The sequence below is a fragment of the Pygocentrus nattereri genome, chromosome 1 (genome assembly GCF_015220715.1).
Source record: "Pygocentrus nattereri isolate fPygNat1 chromosome 1, fPygNat1.pri, whole genome shotgun sequence".
NCBI lineage: Eukaryota > Metazoa > Chordata > Actinopteri > Characiformes > Serrasalmidae > Pygocentrus > Pygocentrus nattereri.
In genome coordinates, this window is record NC_051211.1 from 32,852,923 (window position 1) to 32,878,723 (window position 25,801).

A 25,801-nucleotide genomic window follows, 5' to 3' on the forward strand; every position below is an offset into this window, starting at 1 on the left:
ATAATCTAGGCTTCTTAAATGCTGAAGCTTAATAAACACGTTTATTTAAAAAGTTCACAGTTTTTGACGGGAAGGATTCAATGCGTACTTACACTGTTGTGAAAAAAGATACAGATATGCGTAGGATGTGCCGCATCAAAACACAAACAAACTTGGAATATGTGACTGTTTAGAGGTTAAATCTCTGTGTGGAAAATCACATTGAATATTTCATGAATATTGTATTGAAAAATGATTTACAATTCCATCAAATTAATGTACCGGTGGCCAAGTCCGTTTGCTGTTCGCAAAACAAAGGTGCCAGAGGTTTGTTCCAGAGGTGTGTTCTGGCCCAATGTGAACCCTGCTTCAAATCAAATCAAATCAAATCAAATTTATTTGTATAGCGCTTTTTACAACGGATGTTGTCACAAAGCAGCTTTACAGAATTTCGGAAAAAAAGACAAAGTTTCAACAGGACTGTAAGAATGTACAGAACCGCCCCCCCGGTGGGCAAGCCAGGGGCAACAGTGGCAAGGAAAAACTCCCTCAGAACTGAGGAAGAAACCTTGGGAGGAACCAGGCTCACCAGGGGGGACCCATCCTCCTCTGGTCAAACTACCTACAAGTGATTATATTACTAATATTAATAGCAGTAATATTGGTATTAAGAATAACTAGGAGTCTATGAGAACATCAGTGTAGGGTGGGCACCTTATACTGCTTATACTGGGGTACTTATACCCCACCAATTAGGATGGTGCTTGCGTACTGCTTGCGTAAATCATCACTCAGACTGGGTCATTTCAAATAGATTTGCTTATGTGGTTTCTAAAACTGTGTGGTATGTTATTATCTATAAACATGGCCTATAGTACATCACATAGCTAACACTGGTAGCTGCAGCCACCTTGAGGACGGAATTTTGTCTATACTCTTAGATAGACGTTGCACCACGTGTACATTTAAATTTAAATTATTAAATTATAATGAATTATTATTAAATTTACATTTTTCACTGAACTATCGCTTTAACGTGAGACTGATGAAGCTTCACCTACACTAAACAGGCTGTAGTCTTCGGTGCGGTCCAGCAGCTTGTCCAGCTGGTAGAGGGCTCGACTGGCAGCGTGCCAGGGAAGAAACTCGTTCTCCTCAGACAGGTAAGAGATGATCTGCAGCGGCACGTTCTGGGGGAGATAACCAGCCCTGTGGAGAGAGAGAAACAGAGAGACTGATTGTCATTTTTTCATTTAATTCTTCAATAATAATTCCACCCCTGTTATCTACACCCTTTCTCTATTGTATCAGCTCCATTACCATATAGGTGCATTTTGTAGCTCTACAATTACAGACTCCCTTTTAACCCCCTTTTGCCTGTTCTTCATATTGACACTGACATGGTGGTAGTAGTGTTAGTGTGTGTTGCTCTGGTATGAGTGGATCAGACACAGCAGCGCTGTTGGAGTGCATCTATACAGTAAGTGGAGCTGATAAAATGGACAAAGAGTGTATATACAGGGAGATGGTTTAAATGTGATAGCTGATCAAATTATCTGGCTGGAGATTTGACTTGATAATTTAATATTAAATTCATTTTGGGTATTAATTTTATAAAAAAAATTGTTCAGAATATTAATTAATTAATTTTAGAACTTCCTTCTCAACGTTCTGCAGTTTTCTTAGTCATTATGGAACCAAATACAGCTCTGGTCATCATTCTGGACACAGCAAATGACGTGCATATGTGTCTGCAAACATATAAACACTGCCACACTGAACATGTTCAGTGTGAGCGTGACTGCATTGAACTGATGGCTCTCTCTGGAGAAGCGTTACTTTAAAATTAAACGAATAAAATGGGTGTTTTTTAGTGCTGGCAGGTTAATTTCATGCCAGGCTTCCCCACTGCTACACACATGGATGGTTTAACATTTGTAAGAGGACCTTACATTTAGTTGTATTTAAATCATAACATTATCGGAAGGCGGCTTATAGCCTCACATAAAGCTTTGCACGATGAGCCACACTGTGTCCTGTAAAGAAAAAAAAACAACAACAAAAAGAAAAACAGCAAAAAGCATCTTCTTTTGTAAAGCTGTAGTCCTGTTCACTTTGCATATATCCATAAAACATCAGAGGCTTTTTGAAATAAAGGCACTGGCGCTAAAAGCAAAAGATCAAACCCCATCTACTGTCATCGGGCGCAGCATATCAAAAATGAGGTAATATTTCAGCAGGTCTTTGAGGTCCACTCAAATGAGATGGAGCATTTGGGTGCTAAAATTAGTCCCCGGCTTGCCATCTATGCGTACTGCATCCATCTCAAACCCACCAGCTCAACAGCCTCAGGCTTATCACACACTTCAAGTGGGCACAGAGACAAAACAACTGGAGGAAAACAGAAATTCTCAGCAGAGCAAGCTAAGAACATCACGTTTGGCTATTAGGCTATAACAAGCCACCACCATATGAACCTAGGCTTGTGCAATATTAGAATATAATAGGCAATAGTAGCATATTCATTCAGTTCAGCTTTATTTGTACTGCACTTTCAACACCAACTTTCAGATAGACTTATCAGTCAGACGTGTAAACTCATAAGCACTGAAAAAATTACACAATCCAGTCCTCCATAATGGAGTTCAACAGCATCAATCCTAGGAGATGTTTTAGTAATTTTAATGTTTTGAGACTAGAATGCAGGGATTATTGTTGTGGAATTATTGAGTTAATTGATTTCAATAATTATGCAAATACAACTCATCCACTCATCCAGCTTATATTGCATAATATATATTGACTTGTTAAAAAGGCTGGTACAATATCAAAGTCAATCTATTACAAATAAAGGCTATTCTAAAACTATGCCCATTGTTTTACGCTGAACTGGCCCCAGAGGCAATTTAATGTAGAAATTCAGATGCCTGTATTTTTTCCCATCACCCATCCACACGCATACACCAATGATTATATTTATATTTATGTGATTCATATTAAAAACATCCGCTCAAATGCAGCTTGGAATGCATTTGACTCAAAAGTTAGAACCAGTGGCCAGAGAGTGGAAGTGCAAGTAGATTCTAGGAGTTTCTAATAAAGTAGATGGGAAATTAATATTTAATCTTTTTTTCAGCCATTTCTACCATAAACCTTTGCAGAGTATCCAACAATAATGGTAGCATGAAGCTCCTTTTACATGACAGCAGCACCCAAAATTGTAACGCATTTTTATAAATATTCATAGCTATGTTTCTGATGCTTTATGAATGCATTATAACATGTTATGAATATGTTCATAGGTGCATGCAGATAAAGTACTCATAGAAAATGTTACTAAAATAACTTCCCTTTCCCATCCATGAAATACCTGCAAAATCAAAACACAATGCTAAATCAATAACCACGGGAAGAAACAGCTAAACACAGATTTCAGATATTCAGATAGATCTGTATAAGCACCTTCATCACCCGTTCAAAATGAGATCTGTAATGTTACATATTTCATGCTGCAAAATGGTTTTCAGGGTCTGAAGCATGTCATGTTACTGTGAGCTTTCCAACCGTCAAATAAATTACGCCGCTGCTGTGCATTAATTACACTGACTCCCTCATTAAGCCGTAGACTTTAAAGGCAGACAATAAAACACAATTACTCTGGAGCCTTAATCAGTCATGTCGCATTATAGAAACAGCAAATGCAAGTCTTTATAAAGTCCATCTCACTTTTATTCTGTCCCTTAAAGTGAAGAAGAATGAGGAGGACTGAGAGGAGGTGCCTGCTCTGATAGTGTCCTTCAAGATCGGATCAGTGCTCACCACTCTGATAAATTTTAAAAGGAAATGAGTGTGATGGTGCTTAGAGCCTAGAGAGAAGTCTACTTCAGTGGTCCGCATGAAATTTTAAAAGCTTGTACCTGGTCTGGTGGGCAAAGTACTTTTTATGATTGATTAATATCGTCTGCAATAGCATGTCATTATTAGTTTTATCTTATCTTAATGACTTGTTGCCCACTGCCTGATCACATTCCATATTCTGGCCACTAAAATTGTAGATGCTGTGACAACTTGTCTTGGAGATTTGGTAAGACTTTCTATGAATACCGTGTCTCTCGGAAACTATGAGCTATTCAGAATGCATTCATAAGGCATCAGAAATGTGGCAATGAAAGTTCATATAAAGGCATTACCCTTTATAGCCATGTTTACTATCATTATGAACAGCTAACATATTGCATTGCTGAGGCTGTTCATAACAAGATATATTGTCATGAGTCCCAGCTTTCCATACCTTGAAGGCTGGTATATGTAAATGAGTTCTGTTCTAAATGGGTGTTCTGTATTTTGCTTTCCTGGCCAAACAATCCTTGTAACTTCAGTGTGAACAGTAGGGGAAGTGGCTAAACTACTGTAGGCTGAACAAAAACAGAGAATTAAAAAAAAAAAAAATTACCTGGACTTTAGCAATCTTTCTACACTACATCAAACTCTTTTATTACTTTTATTACTTTTTCTATTTCAAAAGTCTCTATGACAAATATTTCCATTTGCACTTTACTTGAAGCTTGCAAACACATTAAAAATGATTATAAGCTATCATTCCCTTCTGGATCATAAGGGGTTATTAAAAGAAATCATGGCATCATAGGCAGGTCATACAGTCATATGCAACAGTTTACCTAGAACCTGTTTACCCAGAACCTGTTTGGTGAGACAGGATTTTTTTGCCTAATGTAACGTTAATATTGATAAAAGTGGCCAAAAAATGTTTAAGGCTTTTTCAGAAGTAACCAATAAACACTGTATTTTATAAATCTAAATCGTTAACTACTTTTTTCTAAAAAAACTGTAGTTTAAATGAAACTATAAATTCTATAAATAGTACTTGCAAAATCTGGATGAAGCATCCTGCAACCATATTGTTGGCATTCCATCAGCATTATGGTTTCTAAATCAAGATATCAAAAAAAATCACTTTCCGAGGTCTTCATACATATCTAATCGATAAGGTGTATTTGATTCCTGATAATGCATTATCGTCCATGATATCACATCCAGACATCTTTAATTACCTTGTAAATACTGCAGTAACCTGCACATCACAGGAGCTAAAGGGATACAAATGACTGGAATCATATAACTAAGGTTATTTTATGTGTGTGTCAACAAATGTTGCCATGATTGCAAAAGTGAGTTTGTTTGATGTGGTTAATCAGATGCAAGCTTAAGTTACGTGAGCCCTGCCAAAGTTCTGGCATTCTATCAACTGCATTCAGTGTCTTGCTGAGGCACAGGAGATGCAGACATGAATATTTCAATTAAAAGTCAACCAATGTCAACTGTCTATCCTGAACAGTTATCAGTGCTTTAAAATGATCACGGACAAAACTACAGAGTTCTTCCTTCACCTTTTATTACCTTTACTAGGATAAAGTTGTTCTGTTTTTTCATACTATCCAAAGACTTTACACCATGGCTATATCTTATCCATCAAGATGTTTATTAACTAATGCCATACAAACAGTGGCTCTATAAGTCTATAAATGCTGTCATTGGCGTGTTGGTCTGTGGTATGTCAACAATACAGTGTTGGGGACAAGATGCGATGTCAATCAAATATTGTAATATTGTGTTTCAAATATTGTAATATCAATATTATAATATTGTGGCTCGTCTAATGGAATTTTGCTTTTATTTACATTTACTGCTATCAACTATTGTTTAAGATTAACTTAGTGATAGTTTTCTAGCCAGTGCACAAACCACAAGACTCTCAAGAAGGCTATACATGTTACACTGTCATGGCAAAGTTTGTGTTTCTGTAATTTGATGTTTACATTTAACAGAATATTAACAGAATAACTTTTAAAAAATATTTTCTTTTTCAAAATAATTGAATAATTAAATAGTTAAAATGTAAACAGTTATTCAGAGTGGGTCACTCCATCCTAGAGAATCTTCCTGAGTCGCAGTGGTGGTGATAGGAAAAAGACATCTGGAGCTCCCTCACAGAAAAATATTACACAAAATGGTAATAGATATGCTGTCTGCTGTCTGAGACTTTGTTTTATGGTTGGTTTGAGAGATTATAGCCTAAACCACATGTTTTAAAGTCCATTTATGCTGGAGAAGTACATGTAAGGCAAATTAATTTCCAAAGAAAACTTTTTTAATGTTTTTTTTTTTTTTCAGATTCACCACTATTTGCCGTTATCAATATTACAAGTAAAAATTCAGAAGATGTGTAGGTTTTAGACGGTAAATAAAACAGCTATGATCATTTGGTTCCTATCACCACCACTGTAAAGAACTCTGAGTCGGTAACTTTCTCCATGATGCACCATTTCACATCAAACCACACTGAATGACTGTATTTACATCTCAGTGATTGAATTATGCAGAAGGAGGGAGTCCACTTTTATCCCTGTCCTGAAGATTCTATTCAGGCCTGGATGTTCTGACTGAGATGTGTTCTAGCAGTGAAAGGAGGAAAAAAGAAAAGAAGGAGTCTCCAGGACATAGCATTTAAAAAACGATAAAATGTAGGCAACCGATGAACTCTAACCGCGCTTTGTGTGAAAGGCAGCAGTGAGTGGTGCATTACAGAGGCGGAATCTCCGATCATGCGCTCAGTTGCTGCTGTTTGTACCCTCTTTTCTCTGTCTCTTCATTTCTGAATTATTCAGCTTTGGTTTGGTGAGCGAGGAGGGGGGGAATGTTCATTAAAAATAAAAGAATACAACATTACCATAACGCCCTGAAGAGCACTGAAGCTTTTTTCCCCCTGCTCTCAGCACACAGAGCAAAGAATGAGTTCATTATTTCTGCTAGAGAAACACACATAAGCACGCACACACATGCATGCACACAACCTCAGGGAAAAAAGTTTGCAAGGCATCAAGGTCATTCATCATTCATACGCGTTCAGGAACGGTGAGGGTAAAAAAAAAAAAAAATCGCGTGTGACACATTTCACACTCCACAACATGTTTCATCATGACCACAATATGGGCCTGTGGATCAGCTGGATGTGGCCATTGCGCCTTCCACCTCAAAGCTAATGAGGGAAGAAACTGTCAGGCTAAAATATACATGGACCTAAAAGCACCCAAACTAAACAGCTTCTGACTGCCTAAATAAAAATCATTAAGTTCTAAATTGCCTTGTAATTGTTTACTCATTTAAGAAAGATTTGCAGAGCATTTGAAGAAGGTCCATTAAGTAGCTTCATCAGTTTGAAAGTAAATGACAAAGAAAGCCTCATTGTTCGCTTAAATGAATCGAATAAGTACCGCTCAGTGTTTTATTTCAAGAACTATTTCCGCTAAAACGTTCCTAACTGTGAAGATAAATTCATATTGCAAATGCTGAAATATGATATGCAATACATGACCAGGCTATACTAACACCAGTGTGTTCCCCCTCTCTGAACCATAAAATTAATAACAAGAAAGCCAGGCATGGCCGTGTGAAACAGTGTTATTGAACTGTGTGAATATTTCCCATGAGCTACAGGAGCATTTAATTAGGTGGTACCGCTTGAGGCGCCTAGCAAATGCAACAATGTCTATTGTTCTTCTGTAGTCAAATGCACATTTCTTAGCATCCCTGTTACTATACACACTAGTGCACAAGCATACGAGTTAGTGTGATTAACAACAGTGCCGCTGTTAGTATGCAGGTGTGCAAACCAGCTTCTTGAACACACAAGGGGCAATAAGCACCTTCAAAAGTTCAGGCCCTGAGGTGAAATAAGGTAGACTGATAATATTCCCTCTAAGCACCAGCAAAGGGAAGGTTTCTATTATCTACTAATGCAGAGGTTAACAGGAAAACAACCCAAGGGCACAGCACAGCAAAAAGGGCCATTCCAACTAACTACAACATTGAAGGTACATTTTTACCTCACCCTATAAGAAAAAAAGATTGACTTCTCTGTGTTACAGAGGGGATTTTACTTTTTTTTAGAAAAGCAGCAGCTAATAAAACAAACTAGAATGGAAGAATAAATAAAGCAAAGCACCAGGGTGTTCAATACTCAACCCTTTACAAGTTTTGCTGGAAAAGAGCCCAAGGGATGAGAAGTGAATGAACCATCTCTCATACTAAAGGCCTTTCAGGATTCAAAAGAAGAAGACGAATGCAAGGGCAGTGAGCTGCCAAAATGACATTGTCATGACTTTTTTATTTAGAGACAGGAATTCACTTTTTGTGAAGAGAGTGGCAGCTAATTAAGGCAACCTAACTGGAAGAAAAGAATAAATCAATGAAAGCAAACAGAGAATTAAATAATACTGACCTACTAGAGGGAGTTCCTCTGGGTTCAATCCTCGACCCTTTACAAGTCTACCAGGAAAACAAAACTAACTAGAATGTAACTGAAATAAAGGAACAAACAAATAAAAGCACCGGAGAATTCGATAGAATTGTCTTAGTAGACTATGTTCCTCAGGGTTCAATCATCTGCCCTGTGCGAATGTAAACTACTCAAGTTCTCCTGTTGTTCTGTATTCATTCAAGTGAATCATTACACTCGGGTAGCAGCTGTGGCCAAGTCGGTGCATTTTACATAACAACGAAACACTCTGCATGCCTTTTAAACCCCTGTCTGTCCCAGCATGAAACACACACAGCAGTGCCTGATGAGTCTATCCATTTCCCAATGATGTACGGCAGAAGTGGGCCGCAGAGCAGGGGAAGAAAAGAAAAAACAAAAAAGCTGAAAGCATCTGGCAGCTTTCCTGTTCGTTTGTTGGGGGGCAGTCAGTGGAAAAGCTCTGGCTAGAATGAATGCCCCACACAATGTGTTCAAAGCCACGCTGCAGGCGAACTGTCAACAAACACAGTTCTTTCCCTCCGTAAACAGCTCATGCGAGGACCTCAACAGCAAGCTCTTTAGCTTCTCAGCACAAGCAGTGAAGAAATACCTCAGGACAACCCACTGACAGCATTTAGCTAAATGTTCACAATTAATTCATATTAGGCTGCCTACAATTATGGAATATTTCCTCTGGCTTGGACTCATTAAGTAGAAAGGGTGAAAGCAATGGTGTGAAAGAGATGTCCAGCAGGAGGCCCACTGTTCCTGAGGGACTAAATAGCAGTCTGGAGATCTTAGCATGTGTTTGGCTCTAGTCCATTCTATAGCATGAAAAACTAACGCTGTACTTGAATGTTTGCATTTTTTTCACTCAGAAACTAAGTGCACAGTGAAATTACGCTTGATGCCTGTTTCTTCCAGTTAATGATTATTGAGCAGCTTTGTATTGTGATTATGCAGGTATTCCACAGATAATTGAGACTGGGAAAGGAAGGTTGTTTCTTCCTCTGTATTCACAGCAAAGAGGCTTTCACCTGTTGGAAAACAAATTACAAAGCCCAGTGTTTTCAAAATGATCATGGCATAAATCTTGATTAAAAGTGACTAGAAAAGATCAATATATACACTGTTAATTACTGCCAGGATTTCATGCTAATTTTTCACAGTAAAATATTACTTTCATCATTTTTGTGATATCAACTCATCTTAAGATAAGTAATACCACCGCAAATTACTAAGAGGAAGGCACTGAACTCAACTGCACAGCATTATGGGATGCGACAGCAACAAATATGAATAAATAAAAAATGTTTGAACATTTCAGTGAAAACATTGGGTTTTTATTCTGATGATCCGGTTTTGGAGTTTTAAGGACTTTTAAAGCTTTACTCTGTATTTTTAATGACTAATGATATAGGATTATTTAAATGCTGGAACACTGAGCTGTTGCCAGATTATCTGGTGTTGCCAGATTATTGGTATTTTGGTAATGTTTGTGCAAATTAAGAGCAAACTTAAAATATTTGCAAAATGGATACAGTCCTTGCGAAACACAGTGAATAAACATGCAGAATTTTAACATATTTGTAAGTCTGGTCAAATCAAATTTTTTCATATGCAACTTTAAAATAATTTACTAACTATACAGTCCAATTACTTATACAGCTGTTATATACAAACACAGGGGATTACTGTATTTTAATTACAGAATATAAGTATATAGCAAAATACAGCAACATACAATCTTATGGTCCAGGTGACTGTGAAGTCACAGCAAAAAGTTGTTTTTTTCTCTATTATTTACCATTAATAATAGAAAATCATTATGAAATTAATAGAACTAGTAGTTAGTAGGTTAATTTAATTACAGTGACATTTTTACAGTGAACATTCCACTCACTGGTCACTTTATTAGAAACACCTACCTTGTACTTTCACTTATTGATCACTTTATTAGAAACATCTACCTTGTACTTCCACTCACTGGCCACTTTATGAGCTCCACTTACCTTATAGCTCCACTATATACAATGATATACAATTACGGACTGCAGTCCCTCTGCTGCTACACAATTTGTCAGCCCCCTCTATGCCTTTTATTATTGGTCATTTGACCACAAGACCACTGTTGTCCAAATGTTATTGTGGATCATTCTTAGCAGAAAAGTGACAATGACATGGTAGTGGTCATTGTAGTGTGGTGGTGTTGCTATGAGTGTATCAGACACTGTGGTGTTGTTGAGGATTTTACAAATGTCAGTGTCAGTACTGGTTCCCAACCCAAAAATATCCAGCCAAAGGTGGGTCTGTGGTCAGAAACTGATCATTACAAAGGACCAGAGCAATGTTTCTCGATCCTGGTCCTGGAGGCCTACTGCTTTGCACATTTCAATGTTTTCCCCGCTTCCAACATGCCTGATACAACTAATCAGCTCATTAACAAGCTCTTACTGAGCTGAAATAGTCATACTAAAGCAAGGAAAACACTAAAATGTGCTGGATAGTGGGCCTCCAGGACAAGGGTTGAAAAACACTGGACTAGAGAATGTCCAACACAAACTGTGCATCAACAGATAGAATAGGCTCTAGGTGTACACCAGCACAGTGGGGCTGCAAGAGTGTAACATAATGTAATAGCAGACTATTGTTGGAATTGACTGAACTCACGGCTATACTGTATGTGTAAATCTCAGTTATGTGACACTCTAAACACACTGTTGTGCTAGGGCACATCAAAGAGTTTGGGAATCCTCAGAGCAAGCTCAATCCCAGAGTATAACTAGAGGAAATATGTGCTCTCTTTTCCATTACTCTTTCCATCCTCCCAGCAGCTGTAGCTTTAACAGTAGCTCAACAGGGACCTGTAGGAGACTGGAGCTAATGATTGAGCTCTGCTGGATCTGCTCAGCAAGCCGCTGGTGGTAGAAGGTGAAGAGAGAGGGAGACAGAAAGAGGGAGACAGGAACAGAGGGATGCATCCCTGCACTCCTCCGTTCTCCCATTATCTTTTAGCTCAGCATGGGGCTGGCAGCTTCGCCGCAGGCTTCGTTTCGACAGGAGCACCAGCCACTGTTTTTTCTTCTACTACCCCTACCCACAGGCTAGAGGAAGGGGAAGGCCAATCAGAGCAGCTTCCATTAGCACCCAGCCAGTGCTAGGGTCGTTGTTAGCCACAAAAAAAACACACCTGGCCAGGTTGAAGACATCGTCAATCAGGCCAGCCCGATTGCCCACGGAGATGATCTGTAGGACACAGGAAAGAGAACTATAATTTATTCTGATAGTTTGATAAAAAATCAATTTTACATCATTTTCCCCATGTTTACTCAAAATTCAGGTAACATGTTTGATTACCAAAGTTTGCTTCTTTGCTTTTGCACAGAAGTGAAAGACGAATGGCAAGCTTGCATTACTTATATTCTCTGGAGTGCTTTTCCAGTGATATAAGAAAATTATCTTCCACCAAGTGGGCTGTGAGAGATCCTAGGAATTTGCAGTAAGTCTACCTTTCCTGAACAAAGTGACCTGGACAACTATAAAGGCCAATAACATCAGAAGCAAGACCTTGTAGTCAATATGAAACCTATGGGTATTCTAAACTAGTTAGACCCTGTTTAGATAGCAGTGGTGGATGAAGTACACAAATCATGTACTTGAGTTAAAGTAGAGATTCCCAAGGTAAAATATTACTCCAGTAAAAGTAGAAGTCCTTACTCTAGACCTCAACTTGAGTAAAAGTACAAAAGTATTTGCCTTCAAATGTACTTAAGTATCGAAAGTAAAAGTACTAAAGGATTAATTATGACTCTGATGTCCTGTTATCATTTTTATAACAAGACTCATTTCATGAACTAATTTTAGGTGAAAATCCTCCAGTGTCTCTCTTGGTAAACCAGTCTTTTAATAGAACGTCATTAATTAGTGACGCTGACGTCTATTAAAATTATCATAAGCACAAAACACTGAAGGTAAACAGTTTCCATCAGGGAGAACCGAGTGGCTCTGAAATCACTTTTACAAACAAGCAAAGTTTCAGTTTAATATTTATTTACAACTTAAAAACTTGCTTTAAATAAATTTTCCTTTACTGTGTTGATCTGTAGGCCTCTGTTCATAAACATAAACTAACCAAAACTAATTTACTATAAAATGAAAGTGTTTGTATGAATGATAAAAAAAGAAACATGCCAGTCCCGACTGCATATGTCTACATATTTCTATATTGTGGTCTATTTACACAAAGTTAGGTTAGTTCCATCATTTAGGTAGATGTATGTATTTTTACGCTGCGGTTAAACCGTGCGCTTGCACTGGGTTGGTATGACCAACAGGTCAAAACAAGCTCAGAGCAAAGTAACCACTGTGCCCTGATTGGTGTTCTTGCTTTGCACTTCTTTTGTTTGGACATGTTACGTTTTTATACACACAGAAACCAAAAGGAACGACAGATTTCTCAAAATGTAGTAAAAAGTAAAATATTTGACTTTGAAATGTAGTGGAGTGAAAGTAAAAAGTTGGCCAAAATGGAAAAACTTAAGTAAACTACAGATACAAAAAAAATACTTGAGTACAGTAACGAATTACATTTACTTAGTTACTATCCACCACTGTTAGAAAGCAGAGCAACCAGCCAGTAACATCACAGTAGTCAAATCAAGTAGTTTTGAATACAAGAACTTGCTTACTGGTTTTAGAATCTCCCTATGTACAGTACTCCCCAAGACCCACACCTTGTGAACAGTTTGAGAATAAAAGCATACATTTTCTTAATTTAATCCAAATAATCATACATTCAGATCTTACACAGATCATTCCATTGACTTGGATGAAATGTATTTTGCTTTGAATACCAGATACCTTATTTATGTTCATTGTATTCAAATAAATGATTGAACATTCTATTCTGTGACTATAAAAACAATCATAACAATACTGAAACACTACCGAATATTACAATGGTGAATGTTTCAGTGGTGCCAAGTTCAGTTAATTTTAAGCAAAATTCTAAATGCTTACCTGTACATAAAACTTTTTAAAAAGTTTACAAGTTGAAATTTTGGTGTTAAGCTTTGGCCATCTTCCAATAGAAAACCCTTCAAATGATGATTTTGTATATATTTAGCTTATTGCCTAGCTTAGCTTACTGCCTAATTTAATGCTTTGGTATTAAATAGATCATAACCATGAAACATCTAAGATCTGAATATTTAACTGTTTGGACTAGTTAGTAGAAGGGTTCATACATAGTCTTACAGAAACATTCCTTAAGTTAGAAATCTTTATTTTTTGTGTACGTAACATTAGCAAACCAGTTAGCTCGCTAGCTTACATGGTAAAATTAGAGGCTAAGTAATAATAATAACTACAAGTCCTCTAAATTATGTTAAAAATATAAACAAAAAACTGGATAATTTGTGTATTGCTGATGTCTGGGACCCTAGAACAATTTAATTACACACGTACAACATACTGTAATCTTTTAGATTTTTCCCCTCATCTTCTATTTTTTCAGACATGATTAACCAGTTGCTTTCTCCCTTGCAATGATAACTTAGGGAGCTGTGGTGCACTAAGCAACTGCTTGTGTCAGACGTCTTTGTATTTTGTAAGGTTAACATCTCATTTTGGATGTTTCACAAGTAAAGAAAATGCAGTCTTTTACTGATACTGGACTCAAAAGATAAAATAGGACCCAGATATCAGAGAAGAACCCTCAGCCTTCTAGGCTCTTATAGATGGCCTAATGATATTTGGGACTTAAAAAATGTACGTCTGTGATTTTTAGTTTATTTTTATTCAATGGAATCATGATTGGATTTGAAGTCTAAAATTATGACAGTACCACTCTTATATCATCAATTATACCATAAGTTTAGAAAGGAATTAGAATGGTTCAATTCTTAGAAAGCCCTGAATAAAATTTACAAATCAGGAATGGTTTTTCTCCAGGGTATCTAGGTAGATACAGCTAAGCAAATTCTCTTATGGGTTAGGACCTCAGGAGCTGAAGTGAAGGCCTAATGCATTAGAATAACCAATAGTATAATTACAAAATGACAGAGGAATCTGCCAGTCATGGATTTCCAGTGGGTCCCTATTTTAAGAAGTTAATATCAGCCTCATTAGAAAGTGTTCATGCAAATTGCTGCTAGCTCAGGCTAAAACCTATTAGAACCTAAAAGAGACAATAGAAGAAGTTAGCATTAAGGTTGAGGTGTTTTTTTTAAGCAAGTCTATTGAGATTACTTAGCAACTTAACATAGTTTGACTTAAGTGTGTAATAATTTAGGTGTGCAGATATTAGCGTGATGCTAATAAATGTACATACACTTTCATCACTGTCTACATTAGCTTTGTAGCTCCAGTGTAAAACTAAAGAACCGAACTTCACCAAATACATCTTTTCTGATTGATTACATTTGGGGTAAAGGGAATATGACATAAATTTGATTTCTGATACATGGTAAGAGAGGAGACAAAAGGAAAGGAAGAGAAAGGAAAGAGAAGGAACGAATGGAGAAATAACAAACTAGCGTCCAAAAGGAGCAACAGCAGATGATGTGGAGGATTTATTAAAATTGAAAAATGAGCAATGAGAGGTTTGAAAGAGAAGGCAGCTTGTCACAGAGGTAGAACAGAAGAGGAATATAGGCAAGTGAATATGGGGGAAATGAGTGGCTTTGTACCGTGGGGTTGATCATAAGCTGCTGGATGAGGAGTCTCCAGTTGTGGAGGTCATAGTTCACCCTGAAGTAGCCCGTCTGATTGATGTTGCCCAGCAACCACGTCTCCTCATCTATACGGCCCACTCGGTGCGTCTCTATAAATAACGAGGAAAAGGAGCGAGGGGAAAATATTTAACGGCACGACTGACAGCTCATTAGAACATCCGCATTGTCATTCCTTTGGAAAATGCAGTCACACAAACAGTCTTCAGGCCAGGTTTTGCTGATAAATGGATGAGGGCATATGATGACAGTCACTCCAGTGACGCTAATGGGAATGCCTATAGACAGCCAGGTCTTTCATGGTGGAAACTGTGCCCTGACTGGAGTCATTTCTAATGAATCTACTCTCCATCGCTCATCCATTTACCGAGGGGGTGAAAGGGGGGACATATGATGAAATGTCACGTAATGTAATTGAGCCGTTCGCAGATATGAACGAGACTGCCCACTGACGATGATATGCTTCACGTTTGAAGCATTTATATTCATAAACGTATTAATAATGAGATTCTCAGTGCAGCGCTACGCGTGTCAGCGAATGTTTATAGATTTCATTCTTCTTCATTTCATCTTCTGATTAAACTGATTTCGCACAAGCAGTCCTTGTTCAATTCTAGAGTAAATATATGTTAGAAAGTGAGCAAGTAAAGATGAATCATTTATCTCACTCAAAAAGGGATATACTTCATTTTTCTAATGGACTCACAACCTACAGTTTACTACTCTTTAAGTATTGTATAATATTGTTCTCCAATGTTTGATGATTTTTGTGCATTTATATACCAGCATTTTAAATTTAAATGATCCTTCTCCAGCCTAATTTTAGCCACTGGTAATGAAAGCTTGTTCCCCATATAGGATGTGTTAACTATTTTAATTTCAACAAAATTATTTCATTTGTCCTGAAGTGTTTAAACGTTTCCACAGCACTGTATGTAAATGATCTCTTTTCTGACTGGCTGTCTCATTCAGACAGCATTCTTGGTTGAAGCACTACTTATAACAGTGTGGGGGGAAAGGGTGGGGCTGAACTGCCATAGGCTGAATAGACCCTTATATGTAAATGCATTTTTTCAAAATTCATGACCATAAAACAGACTGTATTAAAGATTCTTTCCATATGTGGACTGTAAACAGAGCAAACAGTAAAAAAAATGTTTAAACATTTTTATTTAAAAGAATAATAATAATAATAATAAAAAAGACAGGAACATTTGGTTTTCCATGATATCGGCCCTTTAAAGCTCCGCCAGGAAGGGTCTATCTCAGTTCATTTCTTAAGGCATAACTGACATATCTGTCCCCTGCAGCGTTTGCTTTCTGATCCTCAGCCACTAACAGCCCTGTTCTTGGCTAAAGCCATGCCTCAGGGAAGAATTGATGCCTTTTAGAAGGTCCTGATACTCTGACAGTATTGTTCCTAAGTCTGGACTTGTAGTTTTGCAATGCATTTAATCTGGATTACATAATTATTTAAAGGCAATAACGGAATTGCTTAATTAATTATAGTTATGTTGAGTCATTAATGTCGGTGAATGAATTTCATTCTTCTTCATTTGGACTCTGCATTCTGGGGTCTGTTAAATTGTTTGATCTTATAACAAGTGAAGGTGTATTTTTAGATTTATCTATCTGTATTTTGTTAGATTTGTATGGATATATTGAATCGCTAAGTATGTATAAAGCATTGTGTAAAAATGAGAGACCAACTTTAAATTTATTTAGGCTGTTAAATACAAGCTATTTATTTTTCAGGAGATATTTCTAAGGAGATTAGACTGAGGATAATCCACTTGCATAAGGAAAGGGGTTCAAAAATATTAAAGGATAAGAGAGAAATAGGCTCGAGAAAAAGAAAATGTTTGAGAAAGAGGAGAAAATCGAGCTCCACTCATTTCAGATTTTTTAAAAATCCACAGGTGTTTGTGTCCGTCCTTCCACTTTGAAAGGACAACTCGACACTGTGAGTCTGAAAGGATGTGTAGCTGTCAAGAAGCTGTTACCAAGTAAGGAAATGAAACAAAATGTGCAAATGAAACAAAGAAGCTGCTGGTGTTCCCAGAATGATGGACAGACCATCCCAGTGTCCAGGCCTCAACATCACTGAATGTGTTTGGGATTATTTGAATCATGAAAAAAAAAAGAAAGAAAGAAAATGCAACTTGTAAGACTTTATTTACCTGCAAATGTCTTTGAAAAACTGAAAGCAAGTCTCTCAAAAAGAATAGAAGCTGTAATTAAGGTAAAGAGTGAAACATTTGGTATTATATTAAGTTGTTGAGGCTTCTGTTTATTTTTTGCTAAGTCTATTATGTTTCTGCTTTTTCCTGACAAATGAATAACTTAATGGCTGTTCTGACTGGAAATTAAATAAAATGAAGGACTGTCTCTGACTTCTGCTCAGCAAAAAGTCTGGTCATACAATTGCTTATCAGTCAATCAAGTGGAAGCACCTGAAAGGATACAATTTTGATGACACAGATCAAGAACTTTAATTAATGTTCACATTCAACCATCACAGCATGCTATCTGTGGCATTGCTGTTGGTGCCAGATGGTGTGGTTTGAGTATTTTTGAAATTGCTGATCTTCACACACAACAGTCTCTGAATGGTATGAAAAACAAGAAGGATCCAGAAAAAACCTTGTTGATGTGAGTGGTCAGAGGAGAATGACCAGACATGTTTGAGCTGACAGGAAGGCTACAGTAATACATTAACAGAAAGAAAACATGTTAAACTTTGAGCTGGATAGGCCACAACAGCAGATCACATCATGTCAGCCAAGAACAGGAATTCGAGTCTACAGTGGACGCATGCTCATGCTTTCTGGTACTCTGCTAAATACCAACAAATTATTAGCAGATTAAATCTGCTAATACCAACAAAGTATTATTTGAATACCACAGTTATTCTGAGTATTGTTGCTGACCATTTAGTTCCATTTATGGCCAAAATTTAGTCATCTTCTAATGGCTACTTCCAGCATGATAATGGGCCTTGTCACAAAAAACAAGTGATATAATAATCTCAAACTGGCAATGAGTTCAGTGTATTTCAATGGCCTCCCCAGTCATCAGATCAGAATCCAGTAGAGCACCTTTGGGAATGCGATGGAACAGGAGATTTACAGCATGAATGTGCAGCTGACAAATCTGCAGCAAATACAAAATGCAGTCATGTCAGCATGACTGCATGGGATGGAAACATGGAATGTTTCTAGCATCTTGCTGAATTCATGCTATGGCTATTCAGGTTGCATACTATTTAGGCTGTTCTGAAAGCAAAGCGGGGGCTTACTCTGTAGAAGACAATAACATACTAATTTCCCAATAATGTTATAATGGCCAGAAATGTAATACGATTTTGCAATTAATTTGATTAAAAGTGTAATACAATCGAAACATATATACTGACATATATACAATGACTTAACTGATAATATACACCTGATAATTTATAAATAATATGATTTTTACTGATAATGTAATAATTCATTACATTACATTATGAACATATGTAATACCTTATAACATTAATGAGAAAAATCATTTACTTTTTTCTCTCTATCATTAACATAATTTCTTTTATCTGACTTTCATAAAACTTTATTACTTTGTCCAAACAGGTAAGTTGTAACCAGGACCAATCTCATAACAAATCTTAAAAGTGCTGGCTGTTCTCCCCTCATTCCAGACTGGGTTGATTTCTGTGTACAGCAGAGAATTGTACAAGACCTTTTGTAACTGCTTTTAAAGGCATTAAATCATCCAATTGGAAATCAAATTTGAGCAAAAACAATCAATAAATCTACCACATTTGCAATGACACCAGATACTGAAAGCAAAGGTTCACATACTTTTGCCACTCACAAATATGTAATATTGGATCATCTTCCTCAATTAACGAAAGACCCAGTGTAATATTTTTGTGTCATTTGTTTAACTGGGTTCTCTTTATCTACTTTTAGGACTTGTGTGAAAATCTGATGATGTTTTAGGTCATATTTATGCAGAAATATAGACAATTCTAAAGGGTTCACAAACTTTCAAGCACCACTGGTCCATTATATACCATGGCCCTGCATCATGCCTAATAACAGACTTACCTGTGATAAAATGCATAATACAATTTCTTCTTCTTCTTCTATGTCTTCTTCTTCTTATTATTATTATTACTACACATGCAGCCCTATTTTCCTGCAATTAATGTGTGATTAATTTGTCTCACTCTGAAATGGAGAATATATTTGGCTCTGTTAAGGCCACAGACATTTTATCTCATGTGAGTGCTGTGTACTTTTCCTATAATATTGTATTATACAAGGGCTTTGACTCAGGCTTTTTCAGGGATAACAAATGTGCCGGTTGAGCAGTTCCGACTGCTTGGTGGACACTCATTTAACATCTCTAGCCATCCAAACTGTGTTGAGCCCACCAGCGGGCAGATTGGTGAAGTCAAGCCCAGGAAATGATGCATATAAATGGAGCGTCTCCACCGGATCCCCTACAGCTTCGCTTTTGAGCCTAATAGTCATTGTTCCCAGTTCACTGTGTGAGAATAGAGGGGCCAGTTAAACAGTGACACACAGCAGAGACCTTTTCAGTGGTGAACCGCGGAGACGAAGTCGAAGGCTAAATTGAATTCAGCCTTTTAGAATGTAACTGGCCCCAAATGATGTGGTTCCAGCCACGGATCATCCGTCTCTCTCTCTCTCTCTTTCTCACTCTCTCTCTCACTCCTCTTCCCGGGGGAGCAAAGGAATGGAACGGGATTAAAGAGAACGATGGCCGACACGGGGCTATTCCTCGCGTAGCCACTGTGCAGAATAAAAATGCATTTCTGAAGAAATGCATTAACAAAAGAAGCTTGCGAGTCTCAGATCGAAAGCATTTAGGAGGTGTAGAGGCAGCAATACAGATGAAACAGACCTGTGAAAAATTTTTATGTTTCTTTTTGAGATAACTAGAGAATAAAAATGTACCATTGACCTTTACAAGTTACATATATCAAAGGTGATAACAAAAGCAGGGAATAATTCAACATTAAAGGGCCAATATAATGGAAATCAAATGTTCTACTACAACCCCAATTCCAATGAAGTTAGGACGTTGTGTAAAACATAAAAAAAAAAAATGATGATTTGCAAATCATTTTCAACCTATATTCAATTGAGTACACTACAAAGACGAGATATTTAATGTTCAAATGGATAAACTTTATTTTCAATTTATTTTCATGTTTTTTGCAAATATTCACTCATTCTCAATTTGATGCCTGCAAAATGTTCCAAAGAAGTTGGGACAGGGGCAACAAAAGACTGGGAAAGTTGAGGAATGCTCAAAAAACACCTGTTTGGAACATTCCACAGGTGAACAGGTTAATTGGAAACCGGTGAGTGTCATGATTGGGTATAAAGGCAGCATCCCTGAAAGGCTCAGTTGTTCATAAGCAAGGATGGAGCGAGCTTCACCACTTTGTGAACAACTGCGTGAACAAATTGTCCAACAGTTTAAGAACAACGTTCTCAATGTGCAACTGCAAGGAATTTAGGGATTTCATCATCTACAGTCCATAATATCGTCAAAAGATTCAGAGAATCTGTAGAAATCTCTGCAAGTAAGCAGCAAGGCAGAAAACCAACATTAAATGCCCGTGACCTTCGATCCCTCAGGCGGCACTGCATTAAAAACCCGAATCATTCTGTAACGGATATTATCACATGGGCTCAGGAACACTTCAGAAAACCATTGTCAGTGTGTCGCTCCATCTACAAGTGCAAGTTAAAACTGCCATGCAAAGTGAAAGCCATATATCAACAATACCCAGAAACGCCACCGACTTTGCTGGGCCCGAGCTCATCTGAGATGGACTGTCCAGATTGTTATCAGCGCAAAGTTCAAAAGCCAGCATCTCTGATGGTGTGGGGGTGTGTTAGTACCCATGGCATGGGTAACTTGCACATCTGTGAAGGCGCCATTAATGCTGAAAGGTACATACAGGTTTTGGAGCAACATATGCTGCCATCCAAGCAACGTCTTTTTCAGGGACATCCTGCTTATTTCAGCAAGATAGTGCCAAGCCACGTTCTGCACGTGTTACAACAGAGTGGCTTCGTAGTAAAAGAGTGCGGGTACTAGACTGGCCTGCCTGCAGTCCAGACCTGTCTCCCATTGAAAATGTGTGGCGCATTATGAAGCGCAAAATATGACAATGGAGACCCCGGACTGTTGAGCAACTGAACATCAAGCAAGAATGGGAAAGAATTCCACCTACAAAGCTTCAACAATTAGTGTCCTCAGTTCCCAAACACTTATTGAGTGTTGTTAAAAAAAAAAGGTGATGTAACACAGTGGTAAACACGCCCCTGTCCCAACTTCTTTGGAACATGTTGCAGGCATCAAATTCAAAATGAGTGAATATTTTCAAAAAACAAAGTTTATTCGTTTGAACATTAAATATCATGTCTTTGTAGTGTATTCAATGGAATATAGGTTCAAAAGGATTTGAAAATCATTGTATTCTGTTTTTATTTATGTTTTACACAATGTCCCAACTTCATTGGATTGGGGTTGTATATAAACCACATATGTCAGTCCACATATGGACTGTATATGGAAACAAAGCTACAAAGACAGGAATTGTGGTTGTGATGTCATGACTATGAACATATTTAAATTTGACTGCCCATTCAGCTTATAGCAGTTTTCATTGTGATTGATCATTTCAACCCATGCAATATTAAAAAGATCCACATATTATGGAAACCAATAATATGGAATAATATGGAAATCAAATTGTGTTTTTTACAAAGTGTTTTATGCAAACATTTAGGTATTATGTAAACACTGCTAATATTTTAAGATGTACCATTCACTCTGAAATCCATAAAAAGGACAGTCTATAAATGGAAACTAAGCTGCAAAAACAGGCTGTTTTGAAGTAATTATGCATGTGATGTCACAGCCATAAACACATATACATCTAACCCATTCAGCTTACAGGCAGTTTCCCTCGCCAAATCATGTCAAAGCGATATGGAGTGTTGTTTCTGTGCAGTTTAATGTATGTGAACATCAAATGAAGCACATCAATCAGAAAAGGGGTCATTTGCATGTTTTAGTCTGAAAGAGAGCAAACTCAGCTTCTATGGGATGAAGAGTGGTTAGAAATCAGTCCTGTAAAAATAAATCATGAATGATGAATGATATTTTGGCTATGTAATTAGTGGACATATTTATTATATCTCTCTGGTGGCTCACTGAAACAGGTGGAGAATTTACAGTTTCTAAACTTTCCCTTCATATCACAGTTTTTATAAGCACAAGAGGTGAAATTTTTATTTTATAAGATTATTTTTGACTTGATTTTTGAGAAAAAGTGAACTATTCTTTGCATTTTTGCCATGGTAATATTATTTGCTGACATGGAACAAACCTGTAGAAACCTTTTTTTGATACAGAATATAAAACAAATGTAAATGTAATTCTTTATGTAAGTACTAATGGAATCATATGATCACCTTAAAATAGCAAATCTATAAGAACAGCTCCAGACTTCTAAGAGTTAATAGTACAGTTCTTGTAAGAGTGCCAGAACCTTTTAAAGTACAACTGCTCTGCCCTGAGGCATAGCTTCAGCTAAAAACACTCATATTACTAGCTGGCGATCAGACAGTAAACCCTAGAGGGGACAGTTATGTCAGATTGAGAGAGAACAGAGACAGACCCTTACTGTATTGAAACTGTGACAGTACCCTCTCCCCTGAATCTGTCAGTGTACATGAAAACATGCTGGAGAATCAGATACGGCTCCAAATTCTTCTACAGTGTGTATGTGTGTGTCTGTGTGTGTATGTGCTGTCAGGGGAACGCAGGTTAAGGCTTACCTGTTTTATTAGAGACCCAGATGATAGTTTCAGACGATATGTGACTGGAGTTTCCCACTGAAAGTGTCAGCGGGATCTGCCACTGGAAGCTGAAAGAGAGAAAAGAATTAGAGAGTTAAAGGGAAAGTTTGGTGAAAAATCAAATGTATACAGTTTCCCCTGCACTACAAATGAGGTCAAATGGACGAGGCATTACTGATGTCTGCAGTTTGAGCTGGAGCTATGGGGCTAATGCTGCTAAGTACAGGAAACTTATTCCCCACCAATCAGCATCATTCAACTGCATGCCTGTGTAGGAGATGTGGGAAATGATTAATTACCATTAATTAAGGTATTATCAAAAATTTTAAATTATTAGCATTAATAACAGTAACACCAGTAACCAATCCAACAGGATGAAGTAGCTCCAGAATGAGGTACATTTGACAGTTAACCCCATGGAAACATAACACTAGGAACACTAGGAATAGTGGGAATTTTGTGAGAGCTGTGAGAACTTCAGCAATACAAGATGCACATGCATGTTTAATAATAAAGCCATTAGTAAGAAGAGTAATGCAGTATATGTGTGAAATGAATCTATTGAACCAAAGTAATAGCAGAAATTAGGTAAACAGGTAAAATCAAATGAGACAGTACTATTAAAATGCCTGAAATGAAAACCAGACATAAGACTGGTTAATATGAATTATGTCAGCATGAAAAGATGGCATACAACAATAAACACATCTATTTGATTGTACACCAAATTAGGCTTGAGAGGGTTTGCAGTGTCTTGAGACTTGCCACCATGACCATATTGGAAAGGAAAGCTATATGTATATTCGCTTCAGTTGTCCCTTTGGTGGAACTGAGAAACTTGGCCGCTATCATCAGTCACTGATCAGTTTTTCTGGGAAGAAATAGCTCACAAGATCCAGACCTTTACATGTATTGTCTCTAAGAAAGGTTCAGAGTGAGATCAATCAGTGCCAGAAGCACCAAATCAGAAGTTAGTGACTAGAAGTCACGAGCCCCAGATTCACAACTCAATGTGAAATTTGTGGCATTTAGGCACAGAAAGTCTCCCAGTACCCATCACATGGGTTCCTATCTGTTGATTGGTCCTCCTTCCTCATGGACGGCGACCAGGGTGATAGATCAGTCTGACCCACACCAAGTTGCAACTGGTTTGTCACAGAACCTTGAAAATCATACCAGTGTTTCAGGCATGATTTTATATTACTTTTGAGGTTTGCATGAGATTTATGTGTTTGCATTTCATTTCCTCTATTGTAAAACCTTATCATAACTCAAGAGGAGGGGCACACACACTGGGAATGACCTTCTTTAACCCTCCTGTTATATTGCTGGTCTAACTGACCCATTTCAAAGTTTAAAAATATAGGAAAAAAATATTTTTAATTGTCTATGGAGCATTAAACCTTTTCTGCTGGGCTTCATTAGTGTAATGTACATGTAAATGGAAAATGACTAATTTAATGTGTTGGCACCCCACCTGCCTGTTTATATTGCACAAATAATGTTCAGGCCAATTTGACCCAGCAGTGAGAGTGGAAGCTACCAAGGGTAAAAACATCATTTTTAGATTGACACAGTGTGATTGCCTAGTCCCTCCCAACCCAGCCAATGTACAGGAAAAAAACTGTCTGAAAATTATTTGAAAAATGAGTGAACCATGATCTGTAAGGAGTTAGTCTAGTTTAGATCTTCATTTAAATTACACTAAGTATTGATAAAATTGACATTAATTGAGCTAAAGATAAAGTTTAAGGTGAAAATAAATGTTTTTCTTTGGATGGTTAAACATGGTCATTGACGTTCATGGTTCTCTCTGATACGCTTCTAACAGTAGTTACTATTTACAGGTCTGTTTCTATTGTCACTCTGATAGGCGTCTAATTGTAGTCATCAGTTATCATTGCCTGAGATAAATACTTCTGTCCAATGACAGGCTGTTTTTCCCCTTTTCTCTATTTTAATCTTTAATTTATATTAAGGGTAAAACCTTATTCTCTGATTATGTTGCTGTTATGTTATTATTTTGCTACCAGGTTTTGAACCGAAGAGGATGGATTCACTTTTTGAGTCTTGGTTCCTTTCAAGGTTTCTTCCTCCTACTCTTAGAGAGGTTTTCCTTGTCACTATCACCACTGGCTTGCTCGTGGAGGGCTTGGACCCCGATTTTCGATAAAGCTGCTTTGTGACTATGCCTGATGTAAAAAGTGCAATATAACTAAACTTTGACTTGACTTGACAAACATGCATTGGGTCAATCTGATCCAGGAACATTACTGCTGTTCCTTACAGCTGAACAAAACAGAAGGATTAAGTAGGGCTCTATGCACAAACATTGCTTATAACTGTTTGCTGGCACTGTCCCTGAAGAAGAGAAAAAACAAACTACCTTTCAAAAATGATTATAAGAAGAAGGCACGGGAACATACACTGGGTAGCTGCTGACTCACCGTAGCAGTGCTGCTGGTAGCTTTGAGGGCAACAAATCTTCTTTTGGAAATGCTCTTTTCTAGTTTGGTAATGTGCTCCTCCTCATATTAACTGATCTCACAGTTTAGGAAATGAGTGACATGAGTGGGAAATTGGGAAAATTTTCAGTATATGCTATGGACCTCCCGGGACCTGTATTTCACAGCTTGCTCGCAGGAGAAGCATACTCTTGGTTTATGATCCCGGGTAAGCTTTGTCACCGTGGGTACCAGAGCCAGAAAGGTGTGGCCACACATTTCATAACTGTCAATAATCTAACACTGATTTGTGAATTTCCCTGTGGTGGGAAAAATAAAGGATTATATTATTTATAAAGTTTCTGACATCATTTGATATACTGTTATCTATAACATTGGACAGTCTGAGTTTATTGTTCTATG

The 25,801-nt window shown here is 37.4% G+C and overlaps 1 protein-coding gene across 2 annotated transcripts in view; it reads right to left on the reverse strand.

The window, feature by feature from the left end:
- Positions 1 to 25,801, reverse strand: part of LOC108433189 (thyrotropin-releasing hormone-degrading ectoenzyme) — a 358,559-nt gene that overhangs the window by 55,251 nt on the left and 277,507 nt on the right. For both annotated transcript variants that reach the window (XM_037542868.1, XM_017707605.2), the window contains 4 exons: positions 22,914 to 23,002; positions 14,986 to 15,119; positions 11,487 to 11,542; positions 1,041 to 1,188 (listed from right to left, as the gene is read on the reverse strand). In XM_037542868.1, coding sequence (XP_037398765.1) covers positions 1,041 to 1,188; positions 11,487 to 11,542; positions 14,986 to 15,119; positions 22,914 to 23,002 — 427 coding nt within the window. The remainder of the gene's footprint in view (positions 1 to 1,040; positions 1,189 to 11,486; positions 11,543 to 14,985; positions 15,120 to 22,913; positions 23,003 to 25,801) is intronic.